Here is a 26,305-nt window from a genome sequence, read left to right as displayed (position 1 = left end):
CTACCGAAAAGCGTGAGCGTTAATGTGGTCATTTCGTAGCACTGTCATGGCGTCGCTTATTGTATCCCGACTCACGTATAGGCTACCAATCGTCGACACGAGCTGTAATTTTCTTTCAAATTTTATTTTCGACTTTCTACATACACTACTGTTAAGCGATCTTGTCTAGACCCCCTGACAGTCCTCATAAATGTCAACAGGATAATACTCTGACAAAATATGTCTAACACCAAAAAATGCGACAAAAGGCAGGATAAACATTGCAACACTGTATAAAAATTATATAGAATCTTGATAAAAATGCATAATAAATTTATATATATCTCTATATATAGCTCTAAGGTAAAAAAGCGATGATCCATGCCTATACTGTTATCGGTGATACGTCTGTTATCTTGTCAGCTGCCATTATATAAATAATCAAATCTTAATCTATAAAACTAAGCTCTATAGACTTTAACCTGTCATCTTTCATTTCCTATGTTTTTTTAGGAAATTTGTAAATATTCAATATTATAATAATTACTAATCTGTGCCAGTGAAAAAACTCCTACTTCTTGCACGTAATAAAATCTGTTTTTATTTCTGTTTACTTCGTAAAAAAAAATCATTACGGTGAAATATTTAAGTGATTGCTATTATTAAAACATAATGTCAATTCTTAATTGGGAGGTAAATACCAATATTGATTCTATTGTTTTGATTTTATAGAAAAAATATTGTTTGTGTAACATCAATGACAGTTTTTCGAATGGCGATTTGTCCCTTAATCAAAATACCAGGAAATGTTATGATTCAATATCGCATTTTTAATAACAACGATTAACATGTGGCTCATGTGCTTACAGATGCATCCGTAGATTACGGTCGCCTTGGAGAATGTTTTTCAGTGAAAGGTGTTAAAATGTGTCGGGCGTTGTTGTTTGTGTAATAAGTTGAGAAATCATCAAAACAATGGTTCCTGCGCCGAGTTGTCCCTTAAGTTGGGATTACTGGACGTCCACGCCGTCGGATTACGTAGATTTAACGTGTTTGATGCCAAATTCAATTTATTTACCAGTATCAGTTAGCTGGGATGCAACTCTTCAAGATGTTAAGGAGGTTAGTATCTAGTTAAAACATGAATCATTTGGTACTAGATGTGGGTCAAACTATTGTGTAATGTGAACAATGATAAGTGACTTTGATTTTTAGAAAGTGGAGCATTGTTTACATCACTTACTGCTCACATGCAGCATGAGTGATTATGATACAACTTGTTTACTTATTTTTATAAAGTAGTGTGAGTTTTTTATTTTGAAGTAACTACACAAAATATGTAAACGATTTAAAAATATTGTAATAATTTTAGATATTTTATTTAAAAAAATATATGTTTATTTACAAATTACACATCAAGTTAATATTTGCCATTATTTTTAAAATTTGTAGAACTGTAGTTACCATCCTTACCATGTGTATTACTTTTGAGTTTACATTATAAATATTTATTTAATTTTTACTTAAACATCTTTCAACATACCATTAATGGTTACAATTTTTTTTAGGAAATATGGGACTTGGCGGGAAAGATGCCACTCTTTGGCATGCTTCGAGAAATGTCTGGTTATGTATTTCAATTCATCAACTCATTGGCTGTTCCTGAAGAAGTTGATGATGAGAATAAGCGTGTTCGGGACATACGACCAGTATTTGGAGTGCTCATGATAATTGAGAGATCTATAGATAAGCCTGGAGAGACCTTGCTTAACACGCAGATTAGCAGATTAATTGGAAAAGGTATGTTAAGTATTAAAACAGCTAAATAATAAGCACTATTCTAGTCTGAGTTAACTGACCCATCATGGTTAACAATTAAAATTAATTAAATAATCATAAAATCCTTATTATAAATTATATTAATATGACATTGACATCCTGCTTAGGCCTTTCTGATCATTTTTTGGTTTGAGTATTCATATAATATATTTTATGCAAAACTTTATTTTCTAGGTTTAAATGAATTTGATAGTTTAAGAAGTTCAGAAGTAAATGACTTTCGTATGCGAATGAGATGCCTAGCTGAAGAGAGTTTAATGAAGCGTGCACAGAGCACACCCTTAGACAGATTAAAATACCACTGCCCACCGAGACTGGCTGACAGCCCATCTGTACCTATTACACTTAATAGCCATTTAAATAATAATTGTTTTATACTTGTCACTAAAGTTGCCAATACAGAGGTGAGTTTTAAGTTTTTTATTGTTTTTTTAAAAGGAACTGGTTAGCATTTAATATATATATTGTACAATTCAATATCATATCCTAGTTATTATAAGTTCTCTATGGTTCCTCTATAGATTCTTGTTCATGATTTTCTTCTTCCAATTCTTCTTCATCATTTTCTCCTTCTTCTATCCACTGCTTCATTAAATCATTAGCTTCAGTTCTAAACAAAATATACAGGTCACATCATTTTTAAACTTTGTTGATTATTAGACATTGATCTAATCTAACTTTCTTGATGATAAATAATATTATAATGTAAAAAATAATTAGATGTTTGTCTTATTGCCTGGTATACTGGTAACTGGCTTAATGTAATATCACACTGGTGTTGGTGATATATAGGGAAAAGCTACTAATATTAAATTCATTGTTTTAAAATTACTTTTAAAAAATGATATCTCTGGCAATGTTTGCTGAATGTGAGTTTATCGATAAGTAATATTGATAATAGTAAAAAGGTGAAAATGAAATGAAATTGAACCTAATAAATTTTAATTTTACAAGTAAATGGCACTTGTTAAATTAAATAATACACCAAATTAAATTGATGGTAACTAATACTTCGTTCAATAATATTAATGTACGGTGTATATGTCGCAGTAAAGTAGTTAAATCAGAGAGTTAATTGAAAGCATTTTGATTAAAATGAAGCAGCGTCGAACACGTTTAACTATCTGTCTGACCGAAAGCCAGCGTGTTGATTAATAATGTAAAAAAGACTCCGCCATGATTATTTCATTTATTATTGTTATTTCGGTGTGATCGTGAAGAACTGAGAGCTTGGAAATTCCGTGTTATGTTTTATTGTATGGTTAGGTTAGGTTAGTCTTCTTGTCTAGGAACGTTTAGGAAACTCGTTAAACCTTTCGTTCACTCACTTGTCTGACGGAACTTTAGCGACATGATTGAATATCGATTTCTAATTAACTGTCTAGAAATTCAATTAACTCACTGATTAAACTATTTTACTGCGACATATACACTACGATTTTCTGTTAATTTAGAATAATAAAAAACACAATTATACCGTTCTTCTGGAGTTATAGCTCCCTTATTTAGTCTTTTTACTCGAGGAAGTGCCGCTAAGACTTCTACTCTAAGTTCAGCATTGTCTTCTTCTTCTGGGTTTTCAGCGTCTTCATCCCCAGTCCCTCCCATGTACGGGCATCCCTTTAGAATTAGTATTTCAAGGGCCGTCAGCACCTAGAAGTTTGAATAGAAAATTATATTTTTCTTGTTTGTAATGTTATAGCAAATTAATTGATAAACGGAAGAACTATATGTAACGTAAACTATTGTGCCAGGTGACTGGTTGGCATTAGAGGTGAATCTGGGAATCCTGGGGTATTAGAAACTCAAGGTCCTAAATCTCTTGCTATCAGTTCATATGCGATCACCAAATCCTGTCAATATGTGGTGTTAGATCGACAACTTTTTAAAGAAACTTTATTTATTAATTAATTTTACTTAATTATAATTAGGCAATCGCTCTCTATGCTCAACGCAGACTGGTTGTTGATGATTTGCGAACATCTGCCTATTGTCTAAACTACTTGCGTGTAATAAGGAAATGATTCTGTCAGCGTTGTTCCTGACATTTAAGGAATGACATTTTGTTGGGTTAAATTCAAAGGCTCTTTCTTATATCCGACACCAAAACGTATACATAAAATGTAAATACTAACCCGTAATTTCTTAACTTGCTTCAACGTAGAAACTTTACAATTACGCAGATTGACGTACTGCAGTTTCTTGTGTTCCGAATCAAATCCATTAAGTAATTTTATGGGATTATTTCGCACGTGCAAAATTCTTAAATTCTTAAGCCTCTCTATTCCAAGTAAACTCGTTATTTTATTACCAGCTAAATACAAGCTATCTAAATTAGGAAAATCAATGTTTGATATGTCTTCAATAAAATTATATCTGAAATCGAGGCATTTAATGTTTGGCATACGATTTTCGAATTGTATAGTTTTAATTTTATTGTATCCAACTTCAACAGTACTCATCTCTGGTTGGTATATGTCATATACTGACGTTATCAAATTGTTATTAAAAATTATCACTTGCAAGTATTTCATACGCTTTAAATAACCTGAGGTTAGTTGGTTTTTGTCCGCGTGTATTAACAAGAGGAATGGTAATTCGGACAAGACTTGCAAACTCTCGGAATTTATGTTGTTGTTCGATATATCTATGTATTGAAGATGTTTGAAGGTTTTGAACGCTGATAGGTCTGTTAAATTCATGCCGGTACACGATGCTTTTAAGTAGGTGTATCTGAAAATGTTTATAAAACTGTTATCCATCTGCAAAAGCCTGTTGGCTTTTATCAGATTTTATGACTTTGAGGCAATTCGGGAATACAAATACAATGATTTGTTTGCCCTCCTTAACTCGCAAACTATCAATCCTTTTTGTATTGTTTGGTTGATCTTTCAATGTCTTCCTCGACAGTGGTAATTTCCAAATGTTTATTGAGTTCAGCATTTCACGTCAACCACGGCGTACCGATCAAATTTCGCAGTGGTTTGTTTTGTTAAAAACAGAATAAAAAGATATATATAATAAAGCTTTATGACGGTTTAAACCTCGGAATAGATAAACAAGCTTTGACCTGTTCTAAACCATTTGTCAAAAATAAATAGTTTTGTATAAAAACTGCTACAAAACATTAACAACTTCATTTATAAAGACATACAACGACCATTATTTAAGCCTTGACTTGTTTAAGCTATATTGCGGAAAATGCTTAAAAGGAGTATTAAGAATATCCATAGTGCTAAATCACCTGCATTATGAGCGCACCTCACATATACCTACATCCTCACGTACACATATTCACACCATCATTCAATACAGCCGAATTAGGCATTACTTAGTTAAATGTATTGAATTATTTTTATAGTTTTTTTCCTTTCGCAAATGTGTGAACCTTTTTGTATATATTATGTATTTCATCTTTGGCTATATTTTAAGTATAATTGTTTTTTGTTATATATAATTTATGTTAACAGTAGGATTGCGAGATAAATAAACTGTCTCTAGTTCTTGTATAAAACAGCTACTGTTTTTCATACTCAAGCAAAACCCATCATGTTTTTTAAGTTTAACCTAACTTTATAATTGTATACCTCATTGCTATTCAGTCATAACCCGAACCTAATATTGAAAACATGTAGACTGTTTAACTTAGTTCACTCTTTATCGGTATATGAACCTTATATTTGATATCTTGAAGATAAACTCACCCATCACCTGATGCTATCTTTCCTAAGACACCCAATCGTGAGTTTATCTCGCCTTTATTGAGCCGTCTTTCGGGGAACTTGAAAACCGGTACCAGTTCCTCGTCAGGGCTTATTTCCCCTACTTGTTCTTCATGATATACCGGCGATATTGGCTCCTCCTCAATCTCTTCAACTTCGTCTTTTTGCAAATTAAAATGCGATTTAAGCATGGTTGCCTTTGATGACAATTACGTCAAGATGACAAAAAACTATTTCGTTTGAGTTGTAATTGTTAAAAAAGTTTCCTTTGTAATCGAATTGGAATCAGATTTAGTCAGATTGTTATAACAAGTGAAAGAATTTCGCATTCAATTTTTAAAATCTGTGAAATTATTTTTTTTAGATTTCATTTACTAACTGTAGCGATCAAATCTAATATATTCGATAGCTGCGATTATTAGTTATTTAATACTATAAACTGAATGCATATGTATAAATAAGTTAAATATTTGGAAACTTTAACTTTAATTATAGTAGTTCATTGATAATATAAAAATAAGTCCGTTCAGTAAATACAGAATCGAGAAAAAAAGTAGTAAAATCAACGCAAAAATGTAGTAGCCGGCGGTATATTGGACTTTATTCCTCTCATCAAGTCACAATTCAGGCTTTATTTGAGCTTTTAAGCTACCTTAAAAGTATGGTTATTACATAATAACGATTCTTAAATTTGTGACTTTGAAACGAGAATCTTAAAATGAGAATATAAATTATTTATTTCAAACTCTTTAACCTAAACGTCCATAACAGGTAATAGACATTGCCATTATTATTAATTCAGTCAGTTATACTGAATAAGTCAGTCTTTACCGCTTTCTTTTCTTAGTCTGAGCAACTCTGCACCCTCGGCACGGCAGCCAATAGTAGCCGTTTCCCATGCCTAGTGTGTGAATCCGTATTAGCAGCCCCAACTTCTCAACCGGCGAAGAATATATAAATATAAGATAAAACATATGCCAAAACAACTGTATTTCATTTGTTTTTTAGATCTCATTTACATCTAACGTATCCGTAAACCTCACACCACAGCAACACGTGGATACAATATTTCGCAAGAAAGCGAACTCGCTAAATATGCGAGGAGAACAACCACGAAATTATGTGTTAAAGGTGTGTGGTAGGGAGGAATACCTATTAGGAGATTATCCGCTCATACAATTCCTCTACATACAAGACATGCTCGCTAAGGACGGCGTACCTCAGGTCATGACTGTCAGTATGGATAAAATAACTTGTGAGTATTGTTTAATTTAGTAAACTAGCGGAAGTTTGACACGACTGTAAACACGTTTTCGATACAAAAAAGTAATCTAAATTATTCTTCAATCCGCTTGAAACAAAGTGTTTTATATCGATTAGGTGATTTATAAATATACCGATTGGAAAAAAATTAAATATAAACGATGGACTAATGTTAAAAAAAACATAGATAATCACTCCAATAAGAGTGATTATCTATGTTTTCTAGAAATCATTATCGGAGCTCTGCAGCCAGGTCTTGTCCTGATCAAGCAGGAACCTTCATCCGGCCCTATTTTAAGATCATTACTACCAGTGTTCATTCAGTCCATTCTCAACCAACTAAAATCACCACAAAACTGTCGACTATAATTTACAAACGTGTTTGCCTACTTAGGCCATATTGCCAGGAGAGAACCAAGTAGTCTTGACAAGTTGGTAATGGTAGGTGTTGGCAGAAGAAGTCAGGAATGTTAGCCCGTTGGTCTGACCAGGTAAAGACAAAATGGGTCTCAACATTCCTCATGCACAAGATAGAGTGGTATGGAGGCAGTAATGTATCCCTAATCGATGTATCGCTTACGGCTTTCAAGACAAGCACGACTTTCAGCAATGAAGACTACTCTGTGTCATTTGAAAATAGCTTACTCAATCCATCATTTTTAATTTGTCATATCATTTTTCTACGTTTGGATTAGATTGAGGACTTCGGGTCGTGCAAAAAAATTATACTACAGATCTTTATAAAAAGACATTACAGTGTTATGTAACTGTCCAAAAAACTTAATAATTAATTAACGTTTTCAGACTGTGATATGCAATACTACGCGCTGCCGGAGAGAAGAAGACTTACATCGGAGCAATCAAACACAATACGAAAGAAAAAGAATCATGAGTCCTCGTGGAAGATTGAGTGGAACTACTCCTGTTTGATACAGACTGTTGGTGGACTGAACGTGGATCCGGGGAGACTTGTTGAGGTAGTTATTTTATTAATTGAAAATAACTTTTACGCGAGTTTTCAAAACGTCTTCTAATTATTCTTTATTTGCCCCAGGGTAAAACAAAGTAATGCTATTATTTCTTACATATATATAACTTGACATAACATATATACCTATGAAATTATAGCATCTTTTTTCTTATTAGACGATAAGCGTTGTTGTTATGTATTTAGTATAAATAGTTAGAAAATTACTTATTGTACAGTAATTAGACAGAAGAGCAAAATATTACGACGGTAATTTGACCAATGTCTGGAACGTAATAATTTATTACCACTCTTTATTTGTTTTTAAACTGTCGCATTAATTATAATTTAAGCATAATTTTAATGATTATTTGGTAGAATTACAATCTAAACTATAACTATCTTTATTGTTGCGATCTATTTTAGGAATGTAAAATTAGATAAACGAGTATCACTAACATTGTGCTCAAATAATTTCCGTCGAATAAAGATATTCTCGTGTTTTCTTACTAAAATGTTTTGCACAAATTATGAAAAAAGTAGGTAGTTATAGTACATTACCCAACGAAGTCATAAATAAAACAAAATTAAAACAGTCGTAATACTGCTTTACGACTTTGTTGCTTTGGGGCAAGCGATATATTTTACACCCTGACTTACACACTTAAATTTTTGCTCCTTTCTTCCCTATGTTTTGTAAATGTCTGAACTTTTTTCTATATATTATAGATTCCATCTTTGGCTATATATTTAGTATGGAGGAGTATGAAATAAATAGAGGATATTTAATTAAATTTTAATGTGTTATAAATAATCATCATACGAAATGCGTACCTTCTTGACTTTTTTAATAATGTACAGATATGTTATACAATTCTAAATGGTAATGGTTCATATTAATCTATAATATTAAAATGTATACTTTTGTATGTGTATGCGGTAGATACCGCCTGAAATGTATATATATATATATGTCGCAGATTCAACGCGATTAATAATTGCAAAATTGGTGTTACTACCGTCGTCCGACATTATAACACAGTCAGTGCGCAGGCGACGTTCGAAACTCAAGTGACTAAAGAATTCACTTACTGTCACGAAACAGTCGCGCCACTGACATTTAGTAGATCACACAGACTAGGCATTGTCAATTGTCAACGTTGACAGTCTACCTTACCTTACCACACCGCATTCTACGACTAACTTCAGAGTGGCGGGAATTTTAAAATATTCATTATCCGACATATATATTTGTCACACACTTCGTAATCAGAAAATTTAGTAAATATTTAAAACTTAATAGATTTAAGTATTTATGATTTTGTTTTCATATAACGCATTTTGATGAGGTTGAAGCAATGAGACCATAGATGGCCAACGTTCTTTACTTCTTAGTATTTTTTATACAACATGACGCTCACCAGATGTTAAATGATACTGCCGCTTATAGACACTCTTATTATCTCGCTCTAGAGGGCTCGCAAGTGCGTTGTTGGCGTATAAAAATGTATATTAAAGCTTTTACATTATTTACTTTAAGGTCGTATGCCAAGCCGGTATATACCACGGTGGCAAGTCACTCTGTGAACCCCAAAAGACGAAAGTGGCGGTCGTTTCTAAAGAGGGCGAGGCGCAATGGGACGAAGAATTGCAGTTCCCTATAAAAGTGTGTAGTGTCCCGCGAATGGCAAGGCTCTGCTTTGTTATATACGAAATATCAAAGGCTAAAAATAAACGGAGAGGAAAAGATACAAAGGTATGTGGAGATTAAAAAAAAATCAAATTTACAATAAACATGACAGACATCAATTTAGATATACAAAGCTACGCAAAGTTGAAGATTAGTTATTAATGTAACTGTACACTGTCGGAAAACGATTATTATTGCTCATTAATATATAATATAGTTTTATACTTCATATATTTTGATCAGAACTGAATTTCAGATTACACTTATTCTTGACATACATTTTTATTGGAACGTTAAGATTTTTCTGAGTTTTTGTCTGAAAAACGGTGTTGTCAGCAGTAAACCAGTCAGTAGTAATTTACGAGGAAAACCCGGACTCAATAAAAATTTCATATAAAAGAAATCTTTCTAGGACGCAATAAACAGACTAGCGTGGGTCAACACAATGGTATTCGACTACAAAGAACAGTTACGTACGGAGGCCGTGACGTTGTTCATGTGGACGCACGTCGCGGACGAGACGCAGGGTGATGACGTATTGTTACACCCCCTTGGAACTGTACTCGCTAATCCTAATACTGATTCGTGCGCTGCGCTACAAGTCAGATTCTCGAAGTAAGTGATCTTAGCATTCGATTTCCGCACATTAATGTGTTTACCTCTCTCTCTAAATACCTCTCTACTAACTCTCAACCTAAAACTCACGAAAAAAAAGCGTAACTAGCTATTAAAATATCTCTCAACTAATCAACACTCAACCTAAAACTCCCACGGATAACAAGAGTAACTAGCTATTTAAATACCTTTCTACTAATCACCCCTCAACCTAAAACTCTCACGGATAACAAGCGTAACTATCTATTTAAATACCTCTTAAGTAATCAACTCTCAATTGTATATTATAAACCATTGAACATTTGGAAATAAATAGGCTTTATTATTATATAAAATTGTATTTTTTGCATAATAGTGTTAATGAAGTCAATATATTGTGAGATAATATATATATATATATTAATTATTCCAGCTATGACTGCCAACACCCAATCTTATTCCCGAAGCAAGAAGCCATAAAATCGTATGCTGACCAACTTGAGAACGGAGCGGAAATGGCGCAACTGAATGAAGACTTTGAGAAATTACGAGTCACCGCCGAAAAGGATCCCATGTATGAAATGCACGAGCAAGAAAAGAAGGATATTTGGGCAGCTAGGTGAGTTATAGTATTGTCTTTGGTTAACATAGCTTTTACACATTGAAAGAAAACAATTTTTTTACCGGATTAAAGCTATTTGTTTTATTATAAACTTATAATTATTTACATAATTTTAAATTTTAATTTTTACGACGTTTCGCGTGCTTTACAGCCTGCGTAGTTACGGTGACTTAAGACAAAAGGTGTTGCATGTCAAAAGTATCACAGCTGTAGAGAAAGTTGTGTTATCTGTATTTATTTCCCCGGAGTTGGTATCGACTAAAAGATGACGGGTTTTTGCAGAAATTACTCACAGTGTCCTCTATCTATTTTCGCGGATGAGTTATGTTTATCCGGTCACGTTAAACCTGTTATGTCATCAGAAAATTACAAAAAAATACAAATTTTAACTTTTTATATAGTTACTTTAACCAAGTGTTCGATGGCTCTACGACCCAAAATGTGTCTTGGCATCCGAAACAAGGAACTTCCAGCGCTTCCTGTCTTGTCACTTCCCACTTATTTCTGACTTTTAGCAGCACGTTCTCCACTCTATCGATCAAACTGTACCTGGGCCGGCCTGCGTTTGACAATATGCTTCCTTCACTGCCCGATCATGGCCCATGTGCTCAAGGGGAACGCAGCCAATGGGAGTTGCATTCGCCAGTAATGTTGGGCTGGACCAGTTCTACTATTTCGGCATTCTTTCTTACTCTCCATGAGCCCTTCGTCCCTTATTGGCCCCATGAATTTACCTAATGATCTGTCGCCTGTAGTTTCTGCTGCTGCATAAATTACCGAAAATAAAATTTCCAAAAAAGGGAAAAAAATCTTAAAAGGCCGGCAACGCACTCGCGAGCCCTCTGGCATTGAGTCGGCACTAAACATCAGGGCGGCACTAAACATCAGGTGAGCCTCCTGCCGGGTTTGCCCCCAGTTCTATAAAAAAAACTTTGTATGTTACAAGAAAAAGTGTATTTGACTGACTGATAGCAATTTTCTCATAACTATTTTTATTGACCAGAGAATACTTCCAAACGACGGCCCCAGAATTGCTGCCCAAGCTGCTCTCGTGCGTCGAATGGACTGAACGGGCAGAGACTGCTCGCGTCGCGAGAATGCTCTCTAGTTGGCCAATGTTGCGAGTCGAGTCGTCTTTGGAATTATTGGACTATGCCTACGCGGATGCGGCTGTACGGAGTTTTGCGGTGGAGTGTTTGGCTAAGATTAGGTAAATAATATTGATTAAAATTATTAGTAAAAAAAGGCTGGCAACGCACTTGCGAGTCTTCTGTCAGTATGAGTGTTTATGTACTATAACAAAAAGTTTTATAAAAAAGTAGTTGTATATTCAATGACGTAACTAACTACTACTAACTGATAAATGGCGTCATTTAAAAAAATTATTAATTTCCAGTTTATGAGAGTTTATTAATGTTAAAAATAGTTGCAGAAACTTGTATAAGAAATTAATTAATTGACACCTAGCTTTAATTTGGTCAAAAAATGAGTTTACTATATAATATATGTAGTTAAACATATTTTATGCCCCCCAAAGTTATATAAATACTCAAAATAGTATATTTCATTACAAGTGCGGAAAGCCTATCATTGCAAAGAGTTCCGACAAACTGACAGTCAGAACAAGTTGCAACGACGGTTACGCACGTGTACTGAACAACTCTGTTAAATACAGTTGCGAAAAAAAAAGCAATTTAATAAAACTATTTGCTGTTTTCTCTTCTCTCCACGCAATAAATTCGTCGTATATTGATATATAGCGGCTTTTTGACTTTTCTGGTAAAATGTTCTCCGAAGCATTTTGTGCAATTATACTGAGTTGGTGTTAATTCAAATAAAATTTCGTCGAAATTACTCATTTTGTGCAACAAACAACTAAACTCGCAAGAACATTTTTGGAAAGTGGCGCCAACCGTAAAAAAATATAAGCAGACATTTTTTTTCTTTTCTTCACCCATTCTGGGTAGCCTAAGGAAACTAGACCCATACAACCAAATCTTCAGTAGATAAATCTGATATTGAAACAAATTAATTGCTTCTTTTTAGAAATATTTGCATGAATCATAAAAACTTCTATGATTTTTTTTAGTAAAAACTTCTATGAATTTTTTTTTGTAAAAACTTCGTGGTTGTTTTTTTTTCTTTTTGATAGATATTGCTTTGACAGTTGGAAAAGAGAACGCACGAGTGTGTAATAGCCCACATCCCGAACGCTATACGTCCCTGCAATAAGCCACTTTTTGAGCAACTGTATTAAAAAAAACATTCTAATCGCACTGTTATTACAAAATACTCTTTCGTCCATTTCTATCAGAGTGTGTTTCCGCTGTGATGAAAAGGGACACCCAGATGACTAGTTAAAATGGTGTAAATAAGACGATATGAACTCTATTTAAATTTTCCCAACTTATTATATTTTTAAAGGCAAGGTGCCCTTATTGCTCGAACGTGTATTTGGACCATAAGTTTGACAATAATTATAAATAACTTATTATTATGACATTATGATAATGGTCTTATAATATGATATTATTACATTTACGTGCCTATCTATTATTACTTAATACCATAAAATTCTCTAACGAAGTTAACGTTATCATTGCAGCGATGAAGACTTATTATTATATTTATTACAACTAGTGCAAGCATTGAAGCATGAATCTTATCTGATGTGTGATCTCGCGAGATTTTTATTGGAACGCGCCTTCAAGAATAGGACTATTGGACACTACCTCTTTTGGCATTTAAGGTAGGTATTAATCGATAAAAAAATGTGTAAAATCTATAAAAATATTTTATTAAATAAATATTAATTATTTGACTGTAAGCATTAATTATCATTTCATCAAATTGTTGGAAGTCAAAGGCTATTGGACAAATATCCTATCCTTGATTATCTATATGTGTTTATTGATTTAATTAATGTTAAATAAATGTGAAGGGTTAACTCGTTTACCGACAACCATGGATTATCCATCCATCCATGGTAAACGGGAAAAAGACATTATTTTATTTTTAATAAAAAAATATAAATAATTAACGGGCAAACAATACTTTGCGGCTGACAGATCTGGCAACCATTTTTTTTTAATTCTTTACATAATTTCCTTTTAACGTAAGACGTAGAGGTAATTGCGTCTATACATACACACATAAACGTTGCATTCATAATCAATAAAAAAAAGATAGCTGCAGAATTTTATATTGGTTTTTTAAACTCTGTCGGGATTTGTATATATATTTCCTCCTTTTAAAATTTATTTCATTCAAAATTCTATATCTATTAGACATTTGTTAATAAATAAAGATTATTGTGACAATTAGACTGGACCGGATCTGGCGTCCCATCTCCCAAAATACATTTATGTATAATTACAGATCAGAAATGCACGTTCCGTCCGTGTGCGTTCGTTTCGGGCTCGTATTGGAGGCGTACTGTCGCGGCTGTCAAGATCACATCAGCACATTGACGAGACAGATCACATGCCTCGATAAGCTCAAATGTAAGTAGTTAATCCTTTAAAATATCATTTCTTCATATAGGTAACATAATGTACACTAGAATATCTAACAAACTCTCCATCATACTAAAATTGTTAAAAAAAAATCATAATTAAAAAAGGTATATTTAATGATTTTTAAAGCGCTCGAAAATGTTTATTGTAGCGGTAACCAAACATAATATTTAAACAAGAAAATTTAAAAATCTTTCTTATAATCGATTTTATTCATTTAACACAATTTTTTGATTTTTCCAATGTTAAACCCTGTGGTTTGGCTATGGTTTATATTCAAATGTCCTTAATAATAGTGCGATAAGTGGAATTATTCCATAGAACACGAATCTATCTATTAGACCTACCGAAAGCTATTCATATCATCCTTCAAAAAGCAGTAATTTTTAATACAGCTTTCTTGCTGTAACTTTCTGCGAGATAACCATAAAAAACTGGGTTCTCTTGGCCCATGTGCAAGTGTTCCAGGATCATGTATTTCAACCTCGACCCATCGCTCTTTTAGTGTGCCCTTTTTTCTTTGTCCTTTTGGGCCCGTTCATTTGGTTGCCCTTTTCGCCCATCTGTATAATAGAGTACGTAACTCTGCCCATCTGAGTTGTAGGGAATGTGTTTGGTTTTCTAATTTTTTGTCTTTTTTTCAAAAAAGAAAAAATATGTTTTTATTATTCATAACAGCCAGGGACAGGCCGGGCAGGTCCAAGACCAAGGCCTGTCCCTGTCGACTTTTTGGGTCTAAGGCAGCTTGCGTTTTTGGTTTCCTCACGATGTTTTCCTTCACCGTTCGAGCGTATATTAAATATGGACTTTACACATAGACAGTTCATTGGTCCCACGCTGAAGCCACTAGTTCAAAACTGCTTTTAAAGTTTTTATCAGTTCTTAAAACTTATAAGGAAGAAGTTTTTATTTATAGTGATTTAATTGTCTCAGTCTTTTTGACAAATGTATAATGTTTACACTGTTATTATATATTTAACTTAAAATATCTGTATGCAGGGGTTAGTCAAGCGATTCGCAAAAAGAAGGAAATATCAAAAGCGCGTGCGGCGCTTCACATACATTTGCAAGAAGAACATTGTATGGAGCAGTTATGTGATTTTGCGTCGCCGTTAACTCCTAGTCTTGTCTGTAAACGGATAAAGTAAGTTGCTGATATTAAAAAAAAACCGCTATATTCGCTCAATTTCTAATCATTATATCATATATTAGTCAATATTTATATTTAGTTTAAAGCGCATACAGAAATGTCTGCATTATGAACCTGCAATTTGAACTTCGGTTAAAATTATATAATATAATTTAAATTAATTTAAATTATATAATATAATTTTAACCGAAGTTTATATATATCGCTTAAATCCGTTAAAAAAGTGTTTTATTTAAAAATAGCCTAATTTAGCCATTTTCTTACTTATATATTAAAACCTATGAATAGAAAGAGGGTCTGATATTTGGTAATAGATGAAGTTTTTTTTAAATTTAATTATTTCATGAACAATTTTCAGACCCGACAGATGTACAGTGAAGGACAGTAAAATGCGACCTCTGTTACTGGAGTTTGAAAACGTGGACCCCACGGGAACAGATATTAGGATTATTCTGAAAATTGGAGATGACCTACGCCAGGATATGTTTACTCTGCAAATGCTCAGAATTATGGATAGGATTTGGAAGAACGCGGGTTATGATTTTAGGTAAGAAAAACTGCTATATGTATGTATTTTTGCTTAGTCTAATTTAATTATTGAATTAACTGAGTGAATAAAAATCATACTGTCTAAAAATTTTATGTTTTTAATAATAACTGGATAAACAGTATTTTTAGTTAAGCTGGTGGTATTGATTAGCTATTAGTAACTGTTACTATTTAAACATTTCTAATCATGTTCATTAATTAATTAAGCCTCAGTTATTTCTTAAAACATTAATCCATCTTACGAAAGATTAACCAGACTTAAAATTGTATACAGAAATAATTATGTATTTTTTTATTCAGGAATACTAGCGGACTCGACACACGTTGTCCTGTCTTAACTATGTATATCGATGTTGAATTGGTATAATTAACTAAAAATATATTTCAGAAACAAAGTGTAATGTTTAATGTATTGTAATGCTTTATGATATACAACATTCTTTGTTGGGTTTTTCTGGCGCGTATATAAATAGTTTTGTTAGTATTCCGACACGGGAACAGGTGACATATAACTGGCCATGAGAAAAACAAGGATTCTCAAGATTAATGCCGCAAGCAATATGCGATTGTTATTATTTTATATGTATTTTGTCAATATAATATCTCCGATCCGATTTAAACTATTTCATTTTGCTTACATCCCCTTTGACGATATTTGCACGCATTCTGTCAATGTCAAACGCCATAAGGTTACATGAAAAAAGTTTCAATTGGAAAGGCGCTATGCACTGAAAAATAAATTTGCTATCGTAACAAAAGTAATCTTAAATTATCTAATTTTCCGCGCAATTTTCTTTATTTTTTCTTTCATAAGATCCTAGTCCAATAAAGATTATTTATTATATGCGGGATTAAAATGCAGATGGCTGGTTATGACTTGTCTATGAACATTACCAAAAAACGAATCCACTAGGATGCTAAGTTCATATAAGTTTCTGATGTTTTCCTAACAGATTGAACCCGTACAATTGTATATCAATGGAGTACGCAGTTGGTATGATAGAAGTTGTAGAGGAAGCGGAGACAGTCGCCAACATTCAGAAGCAGAGCGCGCTTTTCAACGCAGCCTCCACTATATCCAAGGCTAATCTTTTTCGTGAGTTTGTGTTATCTGTACTTATTTATATTAAACCTTTTTGTATGTTAAGAATACAGTCATCTGTCCTATAACACGATAGAATGGTTCCGCGTTGTAGGAGTTTTCTCGTTATATATAACGTGTTATGTACAAGTGACTCACGATAACTTTTCACGTTAAAGGGGATTTAAATCGAATGTTAATAAAAAATTATATGAACGAAATATGTGCGTACAAATCATTATAAATGTCACAGTAAAGAAATGTAACGTGTGAAATCCCCGTGATTATACGAGGGGCTGAAATCGCGTAGAAGTTAGTACAATATAATGTAAAAAGTATTTTAAAAGAGTAAGAAGTTGGAGTTTCTTGACAATTCTTCTCTATACGAAACTTCTGGAAGGGGCAAATATAGTACTTTTTTATTTTTTATTTATTAACACTTCGTTACACTACAATTTAAAAAAAATTGAACATAATTAAATCAAAAGGAAGGCAACTGGCGGCCTTATCGCTTTCGAGCGATCTCTTCCAGGCAACCACTGTGAGTAAAGAAAAAAATAAATAAAAATGTATTAAATTACATAAGATAGGCAAATAGTGCAAAAATACATGTTATACACAGTTATTAAGACAAAAACTAAACAGGAACAAAAAAAAGCAAACTAAACTAAAAAGATGATACATTAAAAATATAAAGTAAAAAGTACACATAAATCACGATAATTTAAGATAAAAGATAATATTAATTTTTTACTTGTAATTTCACTTTCAAAAGTGCCTTTTTTAATAGGCATAATTGAAATAATGACTTTGACTGTGACTGATCCCACTTAAATTCCATAGGTACCTAATATAATCTATATTCATTTCCGATATATAAACACGATATATAGAAAACTAAATATTTTTGTATACTTAAAATCTAATTTTTACTATTGTCTTTGGTTAACATAGTTTTTACACATTGAAAGAAAACTATTTTTTAAACGGATTAAAGCTATTTGTATTACGTGTACACGCTGTAAAGCACGCAAAACGTCGGAAAAATTTAGATTTAAAATTATGTAAATAATTAGAAGTTTATAATAATACAGATAGCTTTAATACGTTTAAAAAATTGTTTTCTTTCAAATTTTTATTAGTTATTTTTTTTCATACAGATACAATTTATTCTTTAAGAGTTTCTGAACCTTGAATAGGTTCAGAAACCGTCATAAAGTATCATAGTGGTAAATTACAATTGATAAAATTGTTGTCATTATGGCCATTCTTTATATAGTTTTTTTTGTACAGAATGGCTCCGGAAACAAAATCAAAGCGAGAGTGCGTTGAATAAAGCGGTTGAAGAATTTACTATGAGTTGTGCGGGATACTGTGTCGCGACCTATGTATTGGGTATAGCGGACAGACATCCAGACAACATTATGGTTAAAAAGACTGGACAGGTGACTATGTGAACAATAAAGACTTTAGAATCTTCTTTTTCGTCTTTTGCATTAGCCAGCGTCAAATATAAGATTTTTATAATTATTTACGGTTTGTGAAAAATAAAAATAAAAACGAAGGAAACTAATCGTGAAATTATTTCTTATAAATAAGCCCGATCTACGCTCACGTTTGGGGCAATTTGATAATTAAAATCGATGAAAAACTACGTTAATTTACTTACTGACTAACATATCAAAAGATCTGATTGACACTTAACAGAGCCCTGCGGCTAGTGAGTTTTTAAATAAATAAGCATTTAAGATTTTTGATACTTTAGCATATTTGACAAGTAAAAAATTCCTTTTAGCTATTCCATATAGATTTCGGCCACTTCCTAGGACATTTTAAACAAAAATATGGGTTCAAACGCGAAAGAGTACCGTTCGTGTTAACACACGACTTCATTCACGTGATTAATAAAGGGCAGAGGGGCGGTGTTGGAGAGCAGTTGGATTTCAAGATATTTAAAGAGCTTTGTGAAACTGTAAGTATTTTTTTTTTATATAACTTTACTTATGTAGATAATAAACAAAATATATAAGATATAATGCCTGATGCGATGACAACTTGGAGAAACAGATCGTGGTTGGTAAGACAGAAGGCAGAAGATCATAAAGCCGTTCACCAATAAGATGGACCGATCAAGATTCTCAAAACTGTACACTGTCATAAGAGAGGAGCTGGACAGAAACCGGTGGAAACAGATAGTCCGTCCCGATGCTTCGTTGCTGACCACAGCGCTCTGACATGAACTGCCGATTAAAGAGAGAAATGTACAATTATTTCCAATCTTCATTACACAGATCTCTTTTTAGTACTGGCAAGAATCTTTTAGACACTATTTTCTCTTCTATATGTTGATTTTTCTAAAGTAAACAATTCGGTATATAAGCTCCATATATATAGCCGCCCGGCAAGAATAAACCATCACATCAATAAAAAAAATAATCATCAGAAATTCTGCAAAAGTTGTAAAAAAAACGTCATTTTTGAGCTGGCCTGATTCTTTTTTTATTTTGAAGAAAATAATTCGATGATGACGAAAAATATATAATTGACTATTTCCAACGAAGCCGAAGTCAGATCGTCGACAAAGTTTAATACGTGATGCCTATATTAATTTAAAAAATATTAACTATACATATAGTGTGCGTTTTGCGGTGAAACCACTTTGCAAAAATCAATAAAATTTATATTAGAAAAATGTATAAATGTTAAAGAATGTAAACCGGTTCTTTGGTTAATTATTTTTTAAGCATGTTTTTAAATGATTATATAATTAATACAAGTTCTACTTGAACAACATACACTATTAGCTATTTCCTGAGCTTATCAATCAATTAAGTTCAATGATTTTTTTATTATTAAATTAGGCGAATATATAGCGTGCGATACTCATAGGCGAGGCCGTAGGTTCGATCTCTCGCTGTGCACCAATGGACTTTCTATGTGCGCATTTAATATTCGCTCGAACGGTAAAACATCGTTAGGAAACCAGCTTGCCTTAGACTCAAAACCTCGACGGCGTTCGTCAGGCACAGAAGGCTGATCACCTAATTGTCTATAAGATTAACAAATGATCGCTTTAATAATGACTATAGCATTTTATACGACGTGGGTGAGCTTTAATAAATAAAATTCTTTCAGTTAAATTTTTTTATGAATCAAAATATAATACGTATAAAATGAACTAATGTGTTGCAGGCCTTCAAAATACTCAGGAAACACGGGCATCTGATACTGTCTCTGTTCTCTATGATGATATCCACTGGTCTTCCCGAACTCAGCTCCGAAAAGGATCTTCAGTATTTGAGAGAGACTTTGGTAAGAATTATCAATATTTTTCTAAAATAGCTATTTTTAATATATTACAAACATGCACAGATTACGTTCAAAGCTATGTTTTACAGAATTGGTTATTAATTCGAAAGGTTTAAATTATGAAACGGCTAAAAAAATATCAAATACATTAAGCCTTTAACTAACGAATGAGATTCAGAAACGAGATTGCGAGAACTATGATCCCATATGTAAAAATTCAACACATTTTGACGCATTAGTACGAGACGCCTATGCATTTAGGGCAGATATATTTCTGCGTCCGTGTCTTCTGTTGTTTTACTAATATTTGTAAATTTTATGAATTCACAATTTATTATCACGAAACAGTGATATAATAAATGGGAAATATTTGCATTTTTGTATGTTTGTAACGATAAACTTAACCACTGGCTGGACTCACTAATATTTTAAACTGTGGATTTAACTATGTTACCATTTTATACATAATTCCGTCTTATATATTAATTTATTCTTAGTGTCTAATGCGATAAGAATTCATCAATTGATTTCCATATCGATATATGCTAATTAACGACCAAAAACTTTATAATATTACGATTAACATTGAGATCAGATGAGCAAGTTTTATATTTATTTACGAGTACTACACTTTTAATTTATTACAATTTACATATACATTTCGAGTGCATTCAATGAAAATTTTATTTAGATATTTGTGTAGGAAGGTTGTGTGATCCAACTTGTCGATCCTCTACCAGACTAATAGCCAATCAGTGATTGGCTTCAAAGTCAAAGTCAAAAATCATCTATTCTTATAGGTAACACAATGTACACTTATGAACGTCAATAAAAAAATACATTAAATGCTTCTAATTTTACATTTACTGCCAGTGATTTCAATCAAGGGCGTAGAACAGATGAGAAGAACTGGCAATAAACTCTCCGCCACTCTACCACACACTATATATGTTAAAAATATATATATTCTTAGTGCACGGTATTAGTTCGTTAACGCGATTCACGTCATAGTGATTCGTAGGCACAGATTGTAGGTCGCTATTATTTTCATAATCGTACCCACGCCTACTTGTGCTCACATACATTGGGATGCAATTGGACTAGATATAAATGTAAAAAAAAAACTGAGTTTTTTTATTCGGGACCTATTTACCTTTGATGATGATCACTTAGTTACGTACGTGAAAAATCTAACATAGATAAAAAATAGGCACATATGTAGTTACTTCACGATCTTAGAGTTTAGTATTGTGTCAATAGGCTTACACTGACAGAAGAAACTTAGCCGGATGTTTTTTTTAAATATAGATTAGGATAGGACACGTTAGTTGCTATACAAAAAGGTTATTTTTTTTATAAATTGCAAATACAATTTAACATTACGAAGTTAGGCTATAACTTAAGACTAATAAAACTAACCTAATTTAATAAAAATAATACAGTCTTTAGCGGAGGACACTCTGTTCTTGTGTTCACGTTCACGTTTATTCGTTCTGTACATTTTAGAAAATTAAAAATTGTATTTTAATAACAGGTGATGGATCTATCAGAAGAAAAGGCGATAGAGCACTTTCGTATGAAGTTCGTGGAGGCGCAAAAGAACTCATGGACCACATCCTTCAACTGGGCATTCCACAACTTCGACAAGAACAACTGACAGTGATCCGTGCGACGGCTGAAGAAGCAGCCGTCGAAGTATACACCACAGACTTTGTAAGAGTGCAATGACAAAAATTATTCAAAATGAACACCATAATGAAATAGTTTGTCATATCAAAACGCGTATTTATAACATGTTAGGTTGTTATCAAATCAACAATCAAAATACGTTCAGCTGTACGTCAAAATGGCGTCTTATTTGTGCATAAATACAGGAAATTCATTAATATGTAAATATGGAATCGTTATATTAAATGATTATAAATTTGGTTTTGCGTAGATAAACGCGTTTTAATCCGACATACATTTTCTATAGCTTGAATGCTATGTATGAATTGAGTAAAGAGCGGTGACAATTTGATTTGTCAAAGGTGATATTTAGTCTCATTGAAATAGCAGCCTTATCACGACGTATTAAGGTGCATTACGTAAACCAAAATATTGGCTTAAGACTTATTGTACTTGTAAATGGTATATTACTCATATATTTGCATTATAATAATCGATTTTACGTATCTGCAACCAATTTTTAGGTTAATGTTCGTTTATTTATCGAAAATAAATAATTACTCAAAGTTTTAAATATTTATAATATTTTTTTCATACTTTACGACTTTTTCTATCTCGGCTACTATTCCTTTAGGACAGTGTTTCCTTAAATGATAGTTTTTAGGAAGAATTTAGTTGGAAATTGTTAACTTAACACAGTATTTAGATTTTAAAACAAAATGAATAACTAAAATTACAAATAATTATTTTAATAAATTATAAATATCTGAATAGAAAATTTATCACATTGCCCCCCTGTGGGGCGTGACCCCCTCTCGCCCCATTAGGAAACACTGCTATAGACACTTCATATATTGTTTTAGTAAATCCGAAAATATAAGACTATACAATGGCATAGTAATAACGAAGAAAGTCGAACATTCGTTTTCGAGTAGTAAACTACATCACTTCTCGTTTGTTTGTGTATTGCGGGTTTCCGAGAGAATATTCGTCAAATGTTACTATGCCATATAAATAGGCTTTAAAATATCACGCGATTTTACTATTAGAGACCAAAATTATTAAGCGAGTGTGAAACGATTTTTTAAAGTTCATATAAACTAGTACGGCCGTGAAATGTATTCCTTAGATATTCTCGTTCCTTAGCACATGTTGACATTTAACATATTTGTAGATACAAAAAACTAAAAACTGGTTGCAGAAATGAATATAGAAGAAATTAAAAGTAGTTATTGAATTAATGTAAGGTACTATTAATATTGCATTCATTTTAATATCTTAGCTTTACGCGTGCCAAATAAAACTTTTTTGACGGAAACGTGAATTTGTTAAATGTTTGATAAAGATAATAAAAACGCTTTATAAATAATCTAAAAATATCTCCGTTAAAAATGTTTTATTTAAAAATTGATAACGTGAATTACTGATATTAGAAGTTATTTAATTGGTACAAAATAGTGTTTCGTTTATGCTAAATTTCAATGGGAAAATCATCGTGAAGTTCCAGTACAAATTTCGACTGAAGACAAATATATCGTTAAATCTGGAAATCGCGTAGGGCGCAAAGATAGCTCTAGAGACGAAATTTATATGCTGAGAAATTAGTATAAACATTATACAAAAATTAATTTTACGGTCGAGTTGTAACCATGCACGTAAAACGTGAAACGCAGGGCCACGTGAATGACAGGTGTATTTTAATGATGCTGACAGCTGAAGGGAGAAAGTGCTTTTAACGCTCGAATCGTCTGGTCGTTCTAGCATATCGATTGGAAATGATAAACTTGATATACTAGCGACCCGTTATCGGATAGAGCGGAATTTTTCTACCAAAACCAGGGAAAATTAAAAAAAAAATCTGTTGTGGTTTTTATATGTAGTCAACGAGAGGAATCAGGCAGACAGAAAACATTAACATAAAAAAGTAAAATTGTCGATTCAATTGAAAAATTTAATATAATCGACACACTATTTTGTCCGACAGCTATAGACTCGTTTATTACATTAAGGTTTTACCATTCGTAACTGCTACGAGTCGTCGCTTTTGGTATTTATATCGCGTTAGACAAATATATGTTGGAATTTGTCGAGCGGAGGTGGTGTGTGGCAGACATTTTGGCTGTGATATGCACGTCTGTTTTAAATAATTCTCGGTTTGAAGACGGTGTTTCGATATTTTTAGGTATTTAGATGTAATTGAGCATATGCTTGGTAGCTTTAGGTGCATGGATACTCAATATATTTAAATTATTAATGGAGGTGTTTCTGCCGCCATCACTCTCTGTTTAATGAATGAGTTGTTCGATAGCTGTTCGTAGAGGTACGCCTTTAGCCACTCGACTTGGGTCAAGAAAGGAACGTACCAACTCTTAAAAGGTCGCTCGCGGGGCCACTTATCCACGAGCGTGGTTCACTTAAAATCAGCTGAGTATCCTGGCAGTTTACCGCCTCTTCTATAAAAAAAACATTCTATGTACGAGGAAGTAAAATTTGAGGAAACGTGCATGGTTCGTGTCAGGCACAGGCCTCAATGCAGAAATTAGTCGGTCCCATAGTGTTAGTGTAGCAGTATTATAATGTAGGGTTTTTTTTTTGTATAACGTCTGACTACCTCATGGTGTCGTGTACTGAACTTAGGTTTATTTGTAGCCAAATACACAAGCGATCAAATGAAGCGCGTTAGCTGTATAAGCTAGCCAGTGGGATTGTGTATACAAACATCAGTTTGTCATTTACATATTATAATATAGATCTCGGCACGAGGGGAAAAGCTCGCTAAGATTCAGAGAGGGGTTTAGCACCAATACTTCTATATTTGATGTTGAAGTCGATAATTCGTGCTAAGTCTCATTTCTGAATGTCAGATTCTCGTATGTCAGAAACGTTTGGGATTTGACATACGGGAGTTATGTCGCGCTGACTATCTGTTCTGTCAAAATCCTATCACCAATTGACAGGTGGGAGTCTTAGTTTGCACGTAAATTACGCGTTGTAAATTGACAACTTACGTGCCGGGAACTATAAGACAGTAACATTTTAAGATTAACAACTGCCAATTTACGTTTAAGTTAAGCATTTTCATAACTTGCTTGAGATTTATAAGTAACTAATTTTCATACAAAACATTCTCCATTCAGACGAACCGTATAAAATGTATTCTTATATAGTCTGAGCTAAAAAAAACATTAATAGATTGTACATTAAAGTGTTTGAATGTCGATCCGTAAATAATAACATCAGCAATTAATTATCAATTATTGTTAAATTGCTACAATGAAATGATAATTTCACCATATTTTTTAATAATACGAAATTATTGCATCGAATACTGTTAATAGTCAAATTATTAACTTATAATAAAATTATACGTATGGAATTTCAGGAACAAATCGTTTCATATTATAATTATCTGCCATAACAATCGAATCCGGTCATATTTTTGTCGCATAAACTGTTCGGTGACAATTAACAGTTTAAAAGTGACGTTTTGTATTCTATTGACGTCGAATGCAAACAAGTATGCTTCCCTATAGTGCTAAATATCTGATGAATTTATACGATTTTATACAAATATGTTTGAGTACACGAACTGCGTTTGTGCAATGTAAATATTATTTATGTTATATATATAAGCATGGGAGCTTGTTAGTTGAATATGTGTGATGGTACTACTGTTTTATGGCGAAAATACAAAGATATGCCTTATCGAACGAGAACCAGAAATGTTTGTTCAAGTTCGTTAAATTTTCAATAAAATAGCAGAACAGTTATGAGTGTACTTTTAATTTTTAACGTACAGTAGTGCCAAAATATTGATTGTTTCGTACTGTTGAATCTGTATAGAATTCACCAAATAATGCATGAGAGCACGTGTGAATTAGTTAAGTTTATAATATACATTAGCCATATATTTAGATTTCACGGTACATCTCAAGTCTGCATACAATAGTTCCTTTGTTGTGTCATTTATCATTTACTTACAAGTTACACAAATGTAAAGCATATTCGTTTAATGTATAAATATAATAATTGTATTTTTATTGCTATCTCAAATATGATTTTTGAATAAACAATAAAATATTATAATAAACTTGTTTTCTTCATAGATGCTTCAGAAATACGATAGATTTTGTTTTCGTATTTCCATTATCTATTTTTATTTGTAAATTATGTGTTTTATATGAACGAAATGTAAAAAAAAGGTTTGAAATATGTAGCATTTTAAATTTTCTGCAAAAAATTCTAACATCAGAGCAAAAATATTTTGGGTTGTATATTTTTCGTATCTATACAATATCTCCGATCGTATAAAGACGTGCAAAGCAAATTAACGCAAAATCTTGACATATTTAGACAC

At 32.6% G+C, this 26,305-nt stretch overlaps 2 protein-coding genes across 3 annotated transcripts; one reads left to right on the top strand and one right to left on the bottom strand.

Annotated features, from left to right (window-relative positions):
• The first annotated feature begins 520 nt into the window (after nucleotides 1–520).
• LOC123708079 (phosphatidylinositol 4,5-bisphosphate 3-kinase catalytic subunit delta isoform) lies at nucleotides 521–25,989 on the top strand. Of its 2 annotated transcripts, none has more exons than XM_045658572.1 (19): nucleotides 521–563; nucleotides 849–1,101; nucleotides 1,548–1,779; nucleotides 1,993–2,222; nucleotides 6,549–6,795; nucleotides 7,608–7,780; nucleotides 9,311–9,526; nucleotides 9,873–10,075; nucleotides 10,488–10,673; nucleotides 11,680–11,886; nucleotides 13,282–13,425; nucleotides 14,055–14,179; nucleotides 15,191–15,335; nucleotides 15,700–15,888; nucleotides 16,844–16,986; nucleotides 18,265–18,416; nucleotides 18,767–18,943; nucleotides 20,164–20,283; nucleotides 21,815–25,989. In XM_045658572.1, the coding sequence occupies exons 2-19, from the start codon at nucleotides 955–957 to the stop codon at nucleotides 21,935–21,937; spliced, it is 3,159 nt and encodes a 1,052-aa protein (XP_045514528.1). In that variant the 5' UTR covers nucleotides 521–563; nucleotides 849–954; the 3' UTR covers nucleotides 21,938–25,989. The 2 variants fall into 2 exon arrangements, with proteins under 2 accessions (XP_045514528.1, XP_045514527.1); XM_045658571.1 differs by having other exon boundaries at nucleotides 540–672.
• LOC123708080 (leucine-rich repeat-containing protein 23-like) lies at nucleotides 2,202–5,753 on the bottom strand. The gene is made up of 4 exons (XM_045658573.1): nucleotides 5,523–5,753; nucleotides 3,954–4,551; nucleotides 3,296–3,471; nucleotides 2,202–2,428 (listed from the first exon to the last, which is right to left on the bottom strand). The coding sequence occupies exons 1-4, from the start codon at nucleotides 5,729–5,731 to the stop codon at nucleotides 2,323–2,325; spliced, it is 1,089 nt and encodes a 362-aa protein (XP_045514529.1). The 5' UTR covers nucleotides 5,732–5,753; the 3' UTR covers nucleotides 2,202–2,322.
• Nucleotides 25,990–26,305: the final 316 nt, after the last annotated feature.

This window comes from Pieris brassicae, chromosome 4 (assembly GCF_905147105.1).
Source record: "Pieris brassicae chromosome 4, ilPieBrab1.1, whole genome shotgun sequence".
NCBI classification, from domain to species: domain Eukaryota; kingdom Metazoa; phylum Arthropoda; class Insecta; order Lepidoptera; family Pieridae; genus Pieris; species Pieris brassicae.
The sequence above is the reverse complement of the archived record's forward strand: the minus strand, read 5'-3'. Positions and strand labels throughout refer to the sequence as shown.